This window comes from Rattus norvegicus, chromosome 13 (genome assembly GCF_036323735.1).
Source record: "Rattus norvegicus strain BN/NHsdMcwi chromosome 13, GRCr8, whole genome shotgun sequence".
NCBI lineage: Eukaryota > Metazoa > Chordata > Mammalia > Rodentia > Muridae > Rattus > Rattus norvegicus.
The window spans coordinates 41,499,350-41,518,755 of NC_086031.1; the positions used below are offsets into that span (position 1 = coordinate 41,499,350).

The 19,406-nt window shown below is 50.8% G+C and overlaps 1 protein-coding gene across 5 annotated transcripts in view; it reads left to right on the forward strand.

Annotated features, from left to right (window-relative positions):
- The window catches only part of Mgat5 (alpha-1,6-mannosylglycoprotein 6-beta-N-acetylglucosaminyltransferase), a 288,136-nt gene extending 271,023 nt beyond the window's left edge, over positions 1–17,113 (forward strand). For 4 of the 5 annotated variants that reach the window (XM_017598934.3, XM_063272594.1, XM_063272596.1 and 1 more), the window contains exons 16-18: positions 1,789–1,863; positions 9,864–10,021; positions 12,359–17,113. In XM_017598934.3, the coding sequence (XP_017454423.1) occupies positions 1,789–1,863; positions 9,864–10,021; positions 12,359–12,557 (432 nt within the window). In that variant the 3' untranslated portion in view covers positions 12,558–17,113. 5 annotated transcript variants of the gene reach the window in all.
- Positions 17,114–19,406: the final 2,293 nt, after the last annotated feature.

Genomic DNA, 19,406 nt, shown 5'->3' on the forward strand with positions numbered 1-19,406 from the left:
TGGTAGCTTATCCTACCTAACCCAAAAGGGTAAAGGTTGTAAAGTAGGGGGTTTCTGGTGTGTGTGTGTGTGTGTGTGTGTGTGTGTGTGTGTGTGCACATGCATGCAGCGTATACATGCAATTACATGTTCCTGTGAACACAGTTGTGTTCTACATGCATTCACATGCGTGTGACTTCTCTATTGCTCTCCCCTGTATTTTTCTTGGGACTTGGTCTTTCACTAAATCTAAAGCCCATTGATTTGGCCTGGTGGGTTTGCCGGCAAGCTCTAGGGATCCGCCTGTCTCCAACCTCCAGCAGCAGGATTGCAGACATGTCCCATCCCATGGGACACTTGGGGCCGCAGATCTGGACTTGGTCACCCCCAACCTTGCAGTTTTCTACAGAGTATGGTATATTTTTCTACCTAAACATGAGGTCTTGTTAAAGTAACCATTCCAGACTTTTCTGATCAATTTAAGAAGCACTGATTAAGTACCTTTTATAGAGAGAGCACCGTCCAAGTCATTCTGGGAAGAGATTTCTACATCCACCATAGATTGAGCTGTCCCCCAACCCCTGCCTCTGTGGGAAGTCTGCCATCCTGTGGGAGTTTAGCTTGCCCAGGACTTCTGTGAAAACTCTGAGGCACAGCATTTCTCCTCTCCCTGTATTTCTTCTCTCAAGCATCTTCCCCTTTGGATATTTCCGGTTGGTGTGAGTGTGTGGTGAGATCTGTAAGTGCATGCTCAAGAAAGAACTATTAATGTTTGTCCTTTGTCCCATCACCGACAATGACGTAGGGCTCCATGTAGTTGGAGTATGCTGGTGACTTCCTTTGAGATGTGATGCCCACCCGTTAACGGGTGTCAGAACGCTAGCCATGGAGCAGAGCCCAGTGCCATCTTTCCTAGTCTTCCCTCAGATGTCTCAGTGGCTGTCAGAATGCCTCCTCCACCCCATGACCTTCTGGGGTTTCCTGTCCCCATCCCCAGATAGTGAAAGCACCTGTGTAGAAATCACAAGGCTCTGTTATACCTTGTCTCACCCAGTGCTGTTATACCCAGTACTGAGCTCCAGTTCCCTGGAATCTTCACATCATAGCTCACTCTCTGAGCTGAGGTTGAATCTCGATTGGAAGAATACTTGTCTAGCACGCACACGTCCTAGGTTCCATCCCCAGTACCAAATAAACCAGATGTAGTTACACATGTCTGATTCTAGCACGGAGGAGAGAGAGACAGGAGGATCAGAAGTTCAAGGTCGCCCTCTGCTGTACAGGGCCTCTAGCTGAGGTGGTCTTGGCACCTCCTCCCTTGGCTTGTAGCATGAGTTCTTTGGATACATTCTTACCTCACCCACTACTACAGACTAGCCGCTTCTCTATGCTTCCCTCAGAGCAGTGACCATGTCTTCATTATATGACGGTTGCGAAATCCCTGCACTCTGCCCAGCCCTGGGATGTGGGTATCCGCAGTCATAGCCTTTACCCCACACGGTCTACCTGCCAGCACCTTTTTGAAGGTCTACTATGTACTTTACACTATCCAGGCAGTTTCCTTGTGCCTTCACCACAGCTCAATAGCTCAACAGAGATGAGTTTTCCTTCTTGCAACTCTTTTGCACATCAGGTATCTGACACTCGGGGAAGAGAGGTTGTTCAGGGTCTAGAGAGAAGCACAATGAGGCCTGAGCCCTGTCTGTCCAGTTCCAGGTCTATAGTTTTAACGTACCTGTGTGAGTCAGTAGAGAACGTGCCTCCCTCGTGTCCCATGTCCCCTTTCACAGTGCCCTGTTGTTTCTGCAGATTGAGCCGTATATGCCATATGAGTTCACATGTGAAGGCATGCTGCAGAGAATCAACGCTTTCATCGAGAAACAGGTAAGGCCTGTCCACAGTGGGTGCGTGCGTGCGTGCGTGGGTGCGTGCGTGGGTGCGTGCGTGGGTATCTGCTGGTTCCACTTTCTGTTTTCCAGCCCTCACTGTGTACACTTCTGTGGTTAGTTGCTTGCTTTGGAAAATTTCATGTGGCCTCATGATAACTTGTCATTTTTAAACGTCGCATTGCCAGGGTCACCCAAGGGAGCCAGTCTTCCCTTGGATTGTGCTCTTTGGGGCAACGAAAGGTCATATGGACACTTCAAATAAGACATTTGAGTGGCTGAGATGCGGTCCTTCCTGAGCACTGGCTTGTAACCTGAGCAGACCAGAGCATCTTGAAGATTCAAGAAGGGTGAACAGTGGCTCTCAGTACTGCCTTCATTTCTCACACCACACCCCGCCCCCCCCCAAAAAAACAACAACAAAGATTAGGGTCTGGAAAGATAGTCCCAGTCAGTGAAGCGCTTGCCTCGCAAGTGTGGGGATCTCAGCTTGATCCTTAGAAAGCACGTTTGCAAAGACAGTCATGGAGATACACACTTGCCGTGTCAATGCCAGGGATGGGAAACCCCTGTGTCTCATGGACCAGCCAGCCTATCCTTGTTGGTAAGCTCCAGGCTAGTGAGAGACTCTCTCAAAAAGCATGGGGGCAGAGCCTAGGGAACAGCCTCCACGTGTACGTCATGTTCATGTATCTATACACCGGTGAATACGCATACGCACACTCAAATGCAGGATCAAATCTACATTTTCAAAGGGTTTCTTTAAGGGTTTAAATGTGGTAGCTCTATGTTAGGACTCTTGAGTGGTTTTCAAACCAGGTCCCCTCTCAAATGAAACCTTCTGTGAAACCCAGGCATATGCTCTCAGAGGTGAAAGGGCACCCAGCACTGTGGTCCTTTATGATGTTTTAATTCCTTGGGCTTCAAAAGGAATGCAGACCCAGAAATAGACAAAGCCAGAACTCCTGTGGGTAGGGAAATCTGAACTTCTCGCCCGGCCCAAAAATACATGGTTCTCTTTATAGGACAAAAACAGAATATTTAAGGGCGATCAAGGGCTCTCGGCACAATGGGGATAAGAGCTGCAGAGCTGAAAATAGAAACCGTACGGGAGAAACATATATCTAGACTGCCAGCGTGTCGAAGGAAGCTGGTGGTTCAGGGAGTCAGGGCTCCCTAGGCTTTGGGGTAACCACATCTGGTCAACTGGGCTATTGGGGGGATGAGGCAAGGAACAAGAAATGAGTGAGTTGCCTTGCATGTGTGTGTGTGCAAGTGCACATGCATATGTTTGTAAGTGTGCATGCACATGTGTATGTGTGTAGATGCATACTTATGTGTACAAGTGCAAGTGGTATATGTACAAGTACCCCTGTGCCTCACGGACCAGCCAGCCTATCCTTGTTGGTAAGCTCCAGGCTAGTGAGAGACTCTCTCAAAAAGCATGGGGACAGAGCCTAGGGAATAGCCTCCACGTGCACGTCATGTTCATGTATCTATACACCCGTGAATACGCACATGCACACTCAAATGCAGGATCAAATCTACATTTTCAAAGGGTTTCTTTGAAACCCTTTGGTATATGTAGAAGACAAGGGACTACCTCAGGGGTCATTCCTTAGCTGCCAATCATCCTTTTCTTTAAGATAGGGCTTCTCACTGGCCTTTAACTCACCACGTGGGCTAGGCTGAATGTCCAGTGAGCCCCAGGGACCTGCCTGTGTCCCAGTGTTGGAATGGCAAGCTCTGAGCACCATGTCTGGCCTTCCACTTGAACTCGGGTCCTCATGCTTGCACAGCAAACTCTTCACCAACTGAATCAGCCCACCACCTGGATCCAGCTCCCGGTACCATGAGTTTGAGCATTTCTTCCTCTTGCTCTCCGTTTCTTAGTAAATAAGGATGACGATGATTCCTCCGTGGTGCTCCTGCGAGCATTGTATGCTCCAGTACCCAGGAAGTACTGAGAATGAGGACTGACACCGTTCTTAGGAGGACTAGTGTGGTCCACACTGTTAACGCACCATGCTCTCCCGAGGCGTACTGTAATACAACTGCACACATCAGGAGCTCAGTCTTTGCCATTATCTCACTCAGTCTAAACAGGACGCAGAAAGGACAGCAGCCGTAACTCTGGCACAGTCCTTGCCAGTGCTCACGCAGACCACCGTCCAGCCCATCCATGGGTTCCCTTTCCAAGCGTTTGCTTTCCCATGTCAGTCAAGACCCCAGAGTACTCAAAGAAAATATCAGTTCAGTGCCAGGAAGTCTTTTTGCAAGAGGAGGAAACTGTATTCTCGTCGCGTTTATTGCAGGGGACTGCTCTAATGCTGTGCTCCCGTTTTAGTTGTTAGCCTCCTGTCCTGTCTACCTAAGCTTCATCATAAGTGTATACATACCCTAGGAGGCGAGGCCTCTCTCAGCACTGACAGAATAGCTCACAGAAGGAAGAGGTCGTCTGGCTCACCATGCAAGGGTGTGGTTTGTCACGGTGGAGCGGGCAGGCACAGTAGAAGCAGCATGAAGCATCCGGTCACAGTCCCTCCACTGTCAGGAGGCAGAGAAGGACGAATGGTGGTGCTCAACTCACCTTCATGGATATACCCAGAGCTTTGTCTTCTAGATGAGTCTAGATCCTGCCAAGTCGACGCTATTAACCGTCATGGGGCGAGGGGTCTGTATACTATCTCAGTCCACATGGTAAAGGCCCAGGATCCGTCAGGAGTGACTGCAGGGTGGGAACTGAGTCACACAGTCACGGGCACACAGTGGTGGAGTCAGGATGGGTCGCAGGTTTGATGTAAAGCCATGTCAACACTGTGCATCTGACAGGATCTCAGAGGCAGGCGCCCCATAGCTTGCCCCATAGCCCCAGTGCTAGGATTACAAGCCTGTGCCTTTTCAGATGGGTTCTGGTGATCAAACTCAGATCCCTATGCCTGCAAGGTGTATACTTCACCGAGTGAACCCTCTCTGGGGATTTCTTAGAAGACATCCTCCAAATTCCTTAGCAATAATGGGGGGGGGCATATTTTTGGTTTATCTCAGGAATTCTATCAGAGTCAAATGTCCCCTCCATGCATGATGAGACCCGAGACCCTTTGGATCAGATCAGTCTCCTAGGAGCCTAGCACTTGAAGCATTCATTATATTTTTACAATTTGCAAAGTATCTTCAAACAACGGTGAGGACAGAGGTGCTCCTGGCAGGAGTGGGCCACAAGCACTCATTAGTCAGGGCTCAGCTTCCAGAGTCCTCCATGTAGACTGCATGGAGCATGAACTCTCTTATCCCAGACCTCTTTCTAGACACACACACACACACACACGCACACACACACACACACACACACACACACACACCACACACACACACACATACAAACACACATACACACAAACACACATACACACACACATACAAACACACATACACACACACACCACATACACACACAACACACACATACACACACAACACACACATACACACACATACACACACACACACACCACACACACGTTCTCTCTCTCTCTCTCGCTCTCTCTCTCTCTCTCTCTCTCTCTCTCTCTCTCTCTCTCTCTCAGCAGCAGCAGGAACCAAAGGAAGCTAAACTAACAGCCTTTGAGACCACCCCAGGCTTCAGGGGACAGTTTAAGAGTCACTGCTAGGAGCTTCCCTCACACCCAGCTAGCTGGAATGCAGACCTTCTCCCCATGGGAGGAAACTGGCTGCTTGCCCTTCTCCCTCAGTGCCTTGCCCGGCTGCACGGAAGCCAGTGCCGTGACTTACCCTTACCACCTTTGACATGAGCCCTCTAAAGGAGGACTGGCTCCAGCTGATGGGGAGTTTGAACCAAAGTTAAAGCCCCCAGCAGCAGCAGCCAGTCAGCCATGCCAATTCCCTTTTTTAGGGGATTTGCAGATTTGGCATTCACAAGAAAGCAGTGGGCTAGAGAAGAGAAACAGGTCATTTTTTGCCTCTTATAAAGATCTTCTAACTATACAGGGTGTGGCCAGAGCAATGGCTCCTGCTGCCAACCGGACAACCTAGTTTGATCCCCAAGACTCAACTGGTGGAAGAAGAGGACAAACTTCCTCCACGAGTGGTCCTCAGGCCTCCACATATACACTGTGGGCACACGTGCCCACATACATACAACTAAATGTGTACAACATAAAACTACGTCTTTAAAAATTTGTTTACATACCAGGTGGTCGGTCAGTCACATGGTCATTCGGTTTGAAACAGAGTCCCATGTGTTCCAGGCTGGCCTTGAACTTGCTATGTGGACAAGGATGACCTTGAATCCTGACCCCTCCTATGTTTTCACAGAGGCTGGATTGCAGGTGTGCACCGCCATGCCTGCCCCATTTATGCAGTGCTAGAACATGCATGCTTGACAGGCTCAGAACCAGCTCAGCCCAGCCCCATAATGTGGTTGGAAAGGGCTGTTTGGTCCCATGCAAAGCAGCAGACATTGGCCTCGGCCCTCCACATACACGAACACATGTAGGGAGCTGAGGGTAGGGTGGGGCAGAGACAGACAGCATGGCTTTGACTGAGAGCTCTGATACACCCTTGATTTGTCGTCGCTGCATGATAATCTTGGAATAGCCAAACGCACTGAGAAACGTGTGCACCGACGGCAGAAAGAAGGTGAGGGAGGAGCGCAGATGGCGTGGGCCCCAAGTGAGCTTGTTAACCAGATTGGCAATGGCTCTTTATCCCTCCTTCTGGCTGCAGAGATGCCTCATTGGGCTAGAATGGCCTCTTTTTCTACTTCACTCCTATCGAAGCCTCCAGGATGCCGAAATCATGCGGTCCCATTCAGTAGCTCTTCACTGAGCACCAGTCAGCTACAGAATGCCACGGTAGTAGTAAGGCGCTCACTCCTGTGCAGCCTGTAGCGCTCAGCCCAGAAATCCGTGTCTTCTCCGATTGTGGCTGCCACCATTCTGCCCCCTCCCTCCCTGTAGAGCCAGCCTTGTCCAGCCTCCAGGTGTCCTTCGCCGTGTGCATAGGTGTCTAGTTTGCTGCTCTGAAGTATTTATTGTAAGTGCTAGCCTTTACTACTAGACCGTGCACTGAACCTCTAAGGCCAGGATAGGCCTTCATATTCCCATTTCCGATGCCCTGCATGAAGCTGTAATGGTCGTTTGTAAAGTTATCAGTGGACACACATTTTCCTATCTCTTAGTGAGGGTCTGCGTAGAATGAATGAATGAATGAATGCGTAAATGAATGAGCAAAGGAGCAGTTGGCATGAGAGCGTGAGGCAGCTTGCATTGCCTGTAGCCTGGACTGTGGGTGAACGTAAGGGAAGCTTTCCCTCTCGCCTCCCACCCACTGACCACTCCACCTGTGGGTGAGAGGAGGCCGATACCCAGCCCTTCCATTCCCGTTGTGCCCTCCAAGGTGCTGTCATAGATGAGTGGATATGAGCCAATGATTCAACTCCACTGCACACACAGCACCATTACCCTCTCCGTCCCTCTTACCAGTCACCCCACCCCTTTACCTCTCAGAAGGGCAGGTGGCACTGTCCCCATTTCCTATATGGGTCAGGTGGAGGGAGTTTGATCCATGAAGTCCCCTACTGGGGACCAGCCCCCTCTGCCACGTTCTCTGTGACAACTTGGGCTCCCTCTGATCAGTTGTTACCTTCAAGCTGTCTGGATGGTTCTGTAAACTCCAAGACTTTGATGCTATTTTTATTATTCCTGAACCTCTGTCCCCTAGAACAGATGCCAAAGAGGATGCCAGGCCATCGTGATGGACAGGGACAGGGTACCTGTACACCCTTTCTGTTCAGTGCAGACTTGAGCTCGGCGTGTGTCAGTTCCACTGTGCAGCCCCAAGGACGACACCCCCTCTGTCTGAACCTTGCAGCGACTCCTGCCCTGCCCTAGAATAGACTCAGGGAGCCCATTGGTGCAGGAAGCCCCGCTTCTCCATATGCCTTGTCTGAAGCAGCTCTGGGGGAGGCAGTTCTCCCAGGGAGCCTAAAGGAAGCCAGTGAGTGCCTGCCCTTTGCCGTCTCAACTGAGCTCCTTCCTTCACCTTCCGATTGCACCACTGCGCACGAAACTTTGTTCTGTTCTGAAACTCACCCGGCACAAAGATGCAACCAGGGACTGTCAGAGGAGAGAGGAGTTGTAAAAGACAGAATATGAACTTTGAGCCTTCTGGGCTTTCCATCCCCCCCCCCCCCGCCCCAGCCTGGGGTGATATGCTGGTCAGCTCTCTGCAGCCCTGGAATGTGCCCAAGACAATGAGCTTAGAGTAGGGATGCTATCTTTCAGCTCAGCTTAAGGCTCTCTCCATGACTGGGCCCCACTGCTGCGGGTTTGTGAGGCCCTACACCGTGGCTGAGCATGATTGAAAGCAAAGCGTCTCAGTTAGGAGACTCAGAGAAGGCCCAGGGGTTACAAGCACTCGCTGTTCTTGCAGATGATCCAAGTTCAGTTCGCAAAACCCACACCAGACAGCTTACACTGACTTTAACTGCCTACAACTCCAGTGAACCTGGTGCCCTCGTCTGGAACTCATAGGGACACACATACACACACACACACACACACACACACACACACACACACACACACACACACACGTAAATATAAATGACAACAAACAAAATAAAAACCAACTGGTTAGCTCATGGCTAGGAAGAAACAGGAAGGGTCTCCCACATCCCCTCAAAGGCAAGCTCCTAATGTCCTGAAAACTCTAAGCCCCTACCTCCCAAAGGTTCCAACATCTCCCAGAATGCCTCACTGGGGACAAAGCTATCAACACATGGGCCTTTAGGGATATTAAAGGTCAAACTACATCACCAGGAGAGGAGTTCACTTGCCCCCTGGTTTCTTTGCTGTCTGATCTAGGTGTCCTTGAGGACTGCCTGTTGTGATGGTTACTCTAATCATGAACTACAGTCACCATGGAAACACCCCTCTGGAGGTGTTGGTGAGGGTGTTGGGGGAAGAGCCTTTCTGAATGTTGGTGGCACTAGTCCATGAACTGGATGAGAGGGAGAGAGCAAGCTGAGCACAAGCATCCTTTACTCCATGACCAGGAGCGCAGTCTAATCAGCTGCCCCGCCCACCATGATGACCAGACCATTAGGCTGAGTCAAAACAAACCAGTCCTCCCTTAAGTTGCCTCTGTCAGCTATTTTGTCACAGCAAGAAGAAAAATATAATCATCGATACCCCTCCCCCGCTACCTTGTCACCAGGAGCCTTCATGTATGATGAATTGAAACTCCTCATTACAATTTTTAACAGCTGTGGAAAGTACCCATTTGCTCCTAGGACATAAGTAAGAACCAGCAAGAACACATTGTGAGCTTTCCCAAAATGCCTGTGTGTCTCCCAAGTGCTGGATGGGCAGCTGTCATATGCAAGCTCTGTATACACAGAGAAGAGTGCCCATTAGTACAGACTGCAGTTCCGTTAAGAAAGTAAGTCTGCACAGTCATGCTGTTGCCCTTAGCAACAGCATCCAGGCCCACAGGACTGTGCTGCCCATGGATTAGTGCAGGCATGAGCTACATACAGTATTTGGAGAATACAAGAGTCAAAGCTGGTGGGAATGAGCCTGAGAATGGCCCTCACAAGAATGAGGGTGTGTGCATGCATATACACAAAAACATACGTGTGGTCGTTTTGACACAGAGCCTCTAGCCCAGGCTGACCTCAAACTCATTTTGTAACTAAAGATGATACCCTGCCTTCCAAGTGCTGGGAATCGCCATAACTAGATCCAGTGCCGGGGACAGAACATGGAGCTTCGTGCATCCTAAAACAACACCCTTCCAACTGATGCAAGCCTTCAGTCGGAAACTGGTCTTTAGAGAGGGCACAGCCTGTGCCAAGGGTGTGTCCTTTTTCTCAGTCTTCCTCAGCACGATGCCTGCCATGGTTGGTTGCTAAGCTGACGCTGCCTCATTGTGTCCTTGGTCCCCTAGCTGATGATGGCTTCACTGTCGTTCTAGGACTTCTGCCACGGCCAAGTGATGTGGCCGCCCCTTAGCGCCCTGCAGGTGAAGCTGGCTGAGCCCGGGCAGTCCTGCAAACAGGTGTGCCAGGAGAGCCAGCTCATCTGCGAGCCGTCCTTCTTCCAGCACCTCAACAAGGAAAAGGACCTGCTGAAGTAAGTGTGTCAGTGGGGGACGCGGGGCCGAGGCAGGGCTGCCAGGCCGCTGCCGCCTGTTACACATGGGGTTGAGAGGCACCCAGACTCTCTCTCCTGCCTGTGGGCTTCAGGAAACAATGTGGGAAGGGGGAGCATGTTAAACCCCAGAGAGAGCTCACCTCTCACACACGCACACTTATGATGTGTGTGTGTGACCCGGGCTTGTGTGACATGTGTGTGATGTCTGCTTATATGATGTATGTGTACATGTGTGTATTTACATATGTAAGCGTTGGTTAGCATGTACAGTGACATACATATGTGCAGATGAAGGCACAGCTGCCGTTGCTCCTCATCATCCATCTTGTCTGAAGCCTTGTTCTACCCACTGCTGGCCCATGAGCTTCCAGGGACCTCCCTGTTCTGTCTCCATCTCAAAGCAGGAGGCTTGGGATTAGAGGCCTGGGGCCCCTTTCCTGTTAGTGCCATTTTCTCATCTGCAGAATAAGAACATTCTCTCGAGCGCACTAAATTACTCCTTTGCTGTGGCAGAGTGCCTGACAAGAGCATTGCAAAGGCGGTGTGTGGCGGCTCTCGGTCTGGAGGTGCAGTCCTCCCTGGAGGACAAGCATGGACGCCAGATCATGAGACAGATGTTCACACCACATTCACAGTCTGGGAGCAGAGAGAGACAGAGGCTTGGGGAAGCTGGCTGTTTCCTTTTCCACAGAGAACTCAGACCATGGCGTGGAGCATTACATACTTAGGCTGGCTCCTCCTTACACACACACACGCATGCACACACGCACGCATGCACACACACACACACACGCACGCATGCACGCACGCACGCACGCACGCACGCCCCGAGGTTTGTCTCCGAGGTGACAATTGACAGCCACTATGAACCATGGCATAAGGGACTAAGCACACGGGGATTGTGTGGGAGGAGGAGGAAATCGGCCCCTCAGGCAGTGGAGTAGGCTCAAGACTGACAGGCTGAGCCCAGAAACGCGAGCCCCCCAGCCTGCCCCAGTAACACTGAGCCTTACGGGTAGGTTTATATACTCCTGTCGCATAGTAGAGGCGTTCAGCGATTGCCCCTAGTCACACAGCTCCTACAAGACAAAGCCCAAACTTAAACAGAGTTCTGCCCTGCACCCTCTACACTATTTTCTTAAAAAGTCGGGAGCAACTGGTTTCCACTAGCCCATGGGCCTTTCTTGTTCTGGGTGGATAGAAAGGGTACTGAATGGGGCTGGTACAGCCCACAAGAGAAGATCTAAAGGTAGGCGTCTCGAACACACTGAATTCCAGCACTGAGGAGACAGGAGCCATGGAATCAGGAGCGCAAGGCTATCTTCCAAGTTTGAGGCTAGCCTGGGCTACATGAGACCCTGCCCAAAAAAATGAGGGTTGGAGAGAGAGCTTAGTGGGTCTCTCTTTTGGGCTAGCGAGTCACTCGAGGAACTGAGCTTGATCTCCAGATCCCAAGTGTTATAGCCAGTCATGGCAGCCTAAGAATGCGATCCCAGTCCCAGGAGGCAGAGCCAGGAAGATCCTAAGTGCTTGCCAGCCAGCCAGCCTAGCCGAACGAGCCAGCTCCTGGCCAGAGACAAGCCCTGTCTCAAAAGAACGGCTTCCCTGAGGATCCTGACTTCCTGCTTTCACAGGCGCGTGCACATGTGTACATGTTTGCGTAGGTGCACTAATGTGCGTGTGTATGTGAAGGCTTACTTTGGGGATGTGTCTCCAGTTTTCCTGAGACTCTCCAAGTAGGCTAGGCTAGTAGGCCATCAAGTCCCAGGGATCTGCCTGTCTCCAGTTCCCCAGCTCAGGGGTCACATGTTCACACCACCATAGTTTGCCATGGCTTCTGGAGATAGAACTCTGGTCTTGGAGCTTGCATAGGAAGCTGGCTGAATCAGCCCTGCAGCTCCTGGTTGGGCCTTCACACACAGCATGTCCCTGCTCTATGACCTGCCTCCGCCAGCATAGCTCTCATGTCGGGGTTCACATCTCTCTGCTCTACAGAGCCTCAAAGCTCGAGGTGCCCATTCCCCACCCGAGGGTGCAGGCTGTTCTCAGCTTTTCTTCATTACAGATAACTCTAACCCCAGAGAGCCAAGCCTCAGAGCCAGTCCCCTGCCTGCACACATTTGTCAACATGCGTTTTCTTCACATAGTCGAGGTCCCCAGCTGTGGAGAATTTCAGTCACATGGATGATGTATCTCTGAAGTGGGACCAGGGGATAGGCTCCCACACTCAGAGTGGGCCGTCCAGCAGTTGGACAACACCCACCCCGGCACCTCCACTTCAGTTCACGCAAGTACCTTTCTTTCTCTTCCTCGTAGGTATAAGGTAATCTGCCAAAGCTCAGAACTATACAAGGACATCCTGGTGCCCTCCTTCTACCCCAAGAGCAAGCACTGTGTGTTCCAAGGGGATCTCCTGCTCTTCAGTTGTGCCGGGGCCCACCCCACACACCAGCGGATCTGCCCCTGCCGGGACTTCATCAAGGGCCAAGTGGCCCTCTGCAAAGACTGCCTATAGCATAGCCACCCTGGATTCATTCAGATGGGAAAGACGTGGCTCCGCTGGGCAGGGCCGAGGGGCTGAAAGACAGTCAGGGACTCTGACCAGAGCCTGAAATCTTTGGTCCAGGGCTTGGATTTAGTACTGCCCCAGCCTCAGCCAGTGCATCCCAGTTTACACCAAAACCACAAGAGAACAGAGGTTAGAGCAGAGGTTCTCCCTGGTGTAATGAATGCCCTCTGTCTCCAGGAAAATCCACTGTAGGGAAGTGGTCCAGGCGGCTGCTCCCGGGACTTTTTTTTTTTTTTTTTTAAAGGGATAAAATCTGGAGACTCATTCAGCTGAAAACAAAAGCAGGAAGAGGAATTGAGCCAATTGGGAAGGACTTTAGGGACAATTCCAAACCAATTAATTTATTTATTTGGGAGAATGGGGGCGGGCTCGGGAGGGAGGAAAGGGGTTGAACACAGTTTCCTTTTGTTCCTCACCGTTAACCACCCACCTTCAGGACCTTCTTGTTCTGCAGCATCAAGCAGGATGGCAAGCTTAAGGCAGCTGTGGGAGCTTGACTCCTGGTGACAGGTGACAGCAGAGAAAAAAGACGTAGCTCGGTTTGTAGATTGCTGGCATAGCATACATGGGGTCCTGGGTTCCATTCCCAGTACCACATAAAACATAAGAAGCAGAGGCAGGAGGACCAAACATTCTCCTTGGCTACATAACAAGGCCAAGGCCTTTGTCCCCGCATCTAGGCTGCAAGAGACCCTGTCTCAGAAAATGGGGGTAAAATGGCCTTGAAAACACAGCCAGCCACTGTCAAAGCATCTTCAGAACCGATGGATCCCGTGCTTGCTTGGCAGATGGCAGCTAAAAGGCAGATAACCTTAGTGGGGAAATGCCTGTGGTGTCCTGAGGGGCCCACCAAGTTCCAAAGACAGATTGGGCTGCAGATGAGAGAGGCTGCTTTCCTGTGTGACCTCCCCCAATCCCCAGCCCCCGCCCCCCATAGCTTGGTCCCAATTTCTGGTTAGAATTCACCTTTGTTGAAGAAACACAGGATTATGTAATTCTTGTCTGCTGCTGTGGTAAGCTCACCCTCCCCCCACCCCCACCTCCATCAAAGGCGCCAGGAGCGGTCTTTGAACTTGGAGAGGGCACCTCTAGCCTCAAAACAGCTAAGAGTTGGATAAGAGTCAGCCCTAGAGTTAGTAACACGAGGCTTTGCGCTGTATACCCCCTCCCCCCCGTGATGTCTGATATTGCTGCAATCCAGGGAATTGACTCTGAACTTGATGGTTTCTGGGGAGGTAAGGACAGTTCTGGTCCAATGCTAGGTATTATCCTGGCCACACCCCCCAGTGGGTGTGGCTTACAAAGGGTGGAGCCTGGGGCTGGCTTTTACTTGAAACACTATTGTTCTATGGAGTTTGACCAGTCTGGCAGCAGGTTGGCCTGTCTATATGCTGGAATCCCCACTTTTCACACCTTGGAGCCCTTTAGTCAGTCCAGCCCTGCTGAAGTACTGCTTCTGTGCTCTGTACACGTGTGAGTTTCTGGAGACACCTCCCACACTTCTCTCCATGCTGGTGAATGAACCAATCCCTCTTCTTCCTCTTGCTGTTAGCGTTGTCCACCCAGCCCCAGCTGGTAGAGTAGACTTCCTAGCCGGCTGGTGCTGCCCAACACCTCCCTGTAGCCAAGTGGAGCCTCTGTCTAGCTGGACAGCAGAGCAAGGCCCAGGACTGGCTGAGCCCTCCAGAAGCAACAGAAAGGAGGGTCTGCTTGTGGTGACCAAGGATTGGGGAGATGGCGCTTGGAACTTTAAGGTCTGGATAAACATCTGCTCTCCTCTTGATTTCTACCTGGGTACATACATCACACCGATCACACCTCTAGGGTCTCCCCGACCACGCCCCTTTGACCCTAAGACAGACACCTCAAGGGCCTCAGATTCTAGTCCTAGAGAATGAAGTGGAGTCAAGAGGTGATGCCAGGGCAGGTGCTGGCCCTAAACACTGACAGGGGTCCCTCAAGGCCTGGCTGGAATCACCTTTACCCAGGTTGAGCCGCCAGGCAGGCTATGAAGCATCTTTTATTAAGGTTTATAAAGATTTCCTGCAGCAGGATGGGAGAAAGCTGGATAGACTCTTCCCTTAAAGCGGGCCCCTGGGCTGCACCCCGTAGTTATGGGAATCTCCCTGAGTTTCCAGGGAGATTGAAAATCAGGCTCTTTGGGACCCCTAAAGACTGTGGGTGACAGTGCTGGCATTCAACCAGCAGGGGGCGCCCCAGCTGAAAATGACACCCACCCCCACCCCCCCCACCCCCGCTGCTGATAACTGTAAACAGGCAGGAAGGCCACTTTCTCTTCACCTGCCGAAGCTTCCGGGCCCTGAGCTCAGGGTCCCTCCACATTCCTTTTCCTCTTCTTCAGTTCAAGACCGCGAGTCACGCAACCCAGAAGAGGTCTTTCTCCCATGTTATAAATTCCTCTCCGTTTTAGGCAGAAATACATAAGCTCACTTCCTCCGGTGGGTTCCTGCTCTTGGGACTAGCCAACCGTAGTCTAGTTATTAAAAGCATTAGCAATAGGTGAGATGTCCCTGAATGTATACCAGCTCCCAGGCCTCCTCAGAGCAAGCAAGATATGGACGGGTGAGTGGCCATCAAGGGGAAACTGACCTGACCCGTGCATGGGCATTCCGTCCGCCTGTCGGTGCGGAGGCCAGCAAAGAATCACTGCCCTGGCTGGGAGCCACAGCACTTACAGAGCACTGGCCATCTTGTAGGAGCCAAGGGCTGTTTGCGATCGAACCTTCCACCAGGAGAGGAGTCTGAAATCAAGACTCCTGTGTCCTGCACAGTAATCACAGATCGTCTGATCTTTAGAGTTATTGTCCCCTTTGTGATGCTAGGCTCTTAAAATGGAGCGGGGGGGGGGGGCTTTATCTAATTTATTAAGAGAGAGAATACATCGCTTCAGAAGGTGAAAGCTTTTTGAAGGGGCCATCCTGAGAGGGGCCACCCATGCCTTGTTGGATCCCAGTCCACGCCCCCTGCATTTCTGTGTGTGTTCTTGTATACCGGCTTATTTTGTCTCCGAGATGAGTCTTTCGTTTTAGGTTGAGTGTTTGGGAATACCTGTCTGTCCTTTTGCTGGCACGTGTCTTTGCATCTCTCTTCGGGGCTGGAGTCTGACGGCTGGGTGCTGTCGAAGGCTGACAGCCGGCTGTTCCAGCCTGGAATGACTACATTTGCCCACAGTGTGTGTGCACACACACGGTTATTTATACTCCCAGTGGATGGGGACACACAAGACTGTATATATAGTGTGTATACATGTATACATGTGCGTTTTGTGTATGTTCCTAGTGTGTGGTGTGTGCACATGCACCCCCCAGAATAGGGCTGAGGGTGCCAAAAATCCTTTAGCACCCTCAGGACCAGACCCTATCTCTGAATCTGATGTCGACCAAGGTAGTGAAGGGCCTCATGACCCATCACCCTGGCCCTAGCTGACATGTTGCTGAGGCAGAAAAACAGCCCTCAAGCCATCTGTGTAGAAGAAGGAGCCCCCAGATACTTCAGCTAGCGAGCACGGTGGAGTCCAGATGTCTTGCTTTTCCCCGTCCTTAGGGAATGAATGTGGATGTGGAATGAGGTTATCTATTAGTAAGTTGGGTTGCACTGAAACTCTGTGTTGTTTATGGATGAGTGTGTGTTCTTTAGCTCAGACCAGGGTGGTTTACCTAGATGGTATGTAATTAGGCACCACCACCCTCTCCCAAAATTCTTGACTGGAAAGGAAAGACCAAGTATTTTGTTAACGGCAGGCTGTGCTGTATGTGTCGTGACTCCGAGCCTGAACTATTTTATTTATTTAAGACTATTTTAATTTCTCTTTCCTCTTCTCCCCCTCTGCGTGGCTGCAGAGTGTCTCCGTTAGAGTAGACGGATGGCAGGAATAGATTTGTAGTCCCTTCAGGAAGTTAGCAGCCTGGAGCTGGGCGTGGGTTCCCCTCATCCTCGTTGCCTTCAACAGAAAGTGAAAAGTTTTTCGTTTTGGGTTTTGTTTTTTTACATATAGCAAAAGACCAAATTAGCTGTATAGTCTTGGATACAGACAATAAGAATTACTCTAGCTCTCCTAGCACATAGGGCCCCGTGGGGATTCCATGTTTAGCACAGTGCCTGGCTCATAGTAAGCCTGGTGAATGTTCAATATTGATATTAGTAGTATATCATAAAACTTGAGAGATAAAGAGCTGCGCTCACCCCCACCCCCGTTGATCCCGTTGATTCAGACATGATGGTTACATAAAAATCTCATTGAGTCGATCAGATGCTATAGTAATTAACTGTTTCAAATGTTTAAGCTCTGTGCCTACCCTGCTCGATGGAATTCTAGTGTTTTCTCCAATGCACTGAGTAATTGGAAAATGTGTCAGTCTTCAGCACTCCATGAAACAAGGCTGAGTTTATTACCTTGAACCACCAATATGTTCTGGAACATTCCAGGGGTTTCTTTGAGGAACTTTTCAAGCTCAAAATTAAAAGTTCTCTCACAAGTTGCACTCCTTGAATTAGAGTTTAATTTTTAACTCCGCTATGACACAGTAATAGAATCTTCCATTTGTTTAAGGGAAAGAGGGAACAACTAAATTTACATTCTCCTCTGCTGCCCCCTGCTGGACAGGGTGGCTCCCAGCAGGCTGGTTACCTCTGCCACATTCCCATCCTATCCAAGATTAATCCCATGGCTGGTCCCTAAAAATTAAATAGATCTACCACCACCACCCCCAGAGGAGCCATATGAAACCCAACGGCAGGGATTTTGACCGCTTTCAAAAGTGGACTCCCTGGTCACTTAAATACCAGTTTGCTGGTATTTTTTTCTTGTGGCTTTAGCCTCTACCCTGGTAGAACAACTGTGGGCGAGTTGCCAGTGTGGGATGAAGAGGTTTGCTTTCCAATTCCTCTCCCTTCTCGGCCGACCAGTGACTTTACAGTTCACGGGATTAAAGCGTTGCATTTACCTTTCTCAGAGCTTCCCCAACCCCACACACACACACACACACACACACACACACACCACCCATGGGACACATGCTGGTGTGGTGGGTAGTTGCCCGTGGAAGGCAGCATGGGTAGGAGGTACACAGGGAGCATCGCGTGAGAGCGGGCCAGGAGTGTGAACACAGGTCTGCAGCACCCACGGGAGCCGGAATGCAGCAGATACGGAAAGAAGTTTATTTGCTTAGAGCCCAGTCCACGTATTAAAGAAAATGGCGTAACCACAACGCCAAAGGACATGGTGACATCCCTTCCACTGTCGCTCCTGTCACAACCTTGATGTTAGGTTCCTGGCCGTTCACGTCTGTGTCTTCAGATGGATCCTTTTTCTACTGTCACTTCTAGGGTTAAGTCACAGGATCCTGCAAATGAAGTGTCACTGTCCCCGAGTTTACTGTACAAGGCAAAGAAAGGACACTACTTTGTTTTCCTGTGTTGTAGAGAAACTAGGGAGAACTTTATTTTTCAATAAACTTTTCTCGTGTGACAGGTGGTAGTGATTTGGGGGAGCTGTGGCTTAAAGCTACATTTCAAGGTAACCAGCACACTCACTTGCAGAGGTTCTGCTGAAGCAGTGGGGGTAGGGCCTGGGGAAGGAGAGCCGAGGTCACAAGGGGCTTGCAATGCATGTATGAGGACCTGGCTCCAGCCCTCAGAATCCACTTTTCAGGAAGGCAGGTGTGGTGGCACATGCTTGAAAGCCCAGTTCTCTGTTAGAGAGAACATGGTTAGCATGCATGCCGGGCACACACAAGAACCAGAGCTTGATCCCCAGAACCCAGGTAAACAGCCCAAGCAGTAGTCCCAGCCCCGGAGATGTGAAGACAGGTGGATCCTTGGGGCTCGATGCTCGGCCTGCCCAGCCAAAGCAGCAAGCTCAAGGCTGGTGAGAGACTCTGGAATAAGGTGGACAGAAGGACACCTGAAATTGACCGGTAGCCTCCATGTGTGTGCAAACACACGCGCGCGCGCGCACACACACACACACACGCACACTCGCGCACGGCTACCCCCAACTCTGTACCCTCATTGATACTAAACAAAGTATTCTTTCCCTCTTCCCTTCACACTGAAGAGAACTGAACTAGAAGATGAACTCATTTTTTTTCCTTCAGAGATGCTTCTGGCTGTACCATGCACTTAAATGCTCATCCAAGTGAAACAGTAAAAGGCCGAGCACCATCATTCGTCAGAGAGAAAGGAAGTGGCCTGGAGCCAGGGGTCAGTGGGCCGTGGAACTGCCCCGGATCCATCAGCAGGGGTTGGCGAGGCTCAAAGCCCTGCGGTTGATTCCCAGCACCAAGTAAATGTTGCACGTGGCACTGCGGACCTGCAGCCCCACACCCAGGCAGTGGCAGGAGGACCAGGTGCTCTCTGAAACCAGGGACAGTCACAACCACCTGAAGCTCAACTCCCTGAACTCCATGTCTGTTGGCTACAAGGAAGGGTGCAGGCACATTTATGGAACCCGTGTTCTCCCGGGCAAAGTGGGAGGCCCCCTAGTGTCCTTCTGGAAAGTCATTTGGACCAAAGTTCCTGACTACAATTGTGTGTCTCTTGGTCGAAGTTCTTGGGTCAGAAATATTTCGGAGAACTAGGGAGATGGCCCAACAGCTAGGAGCACTTGTTTTGCAAGCACGAGGATCAGAGTTCAAATCCCCAGCATCCAAGCAGGGCATGACTGCTTGTGCCTATAACCCCGAAGAGCTGTGGGAGACAAAGCCAGGAGAACTTCTGGACTTTCTGATCGCCAGCCTAGCTCCAGGTTCAGAGAGAGATTCTGTCCTCAGGGAG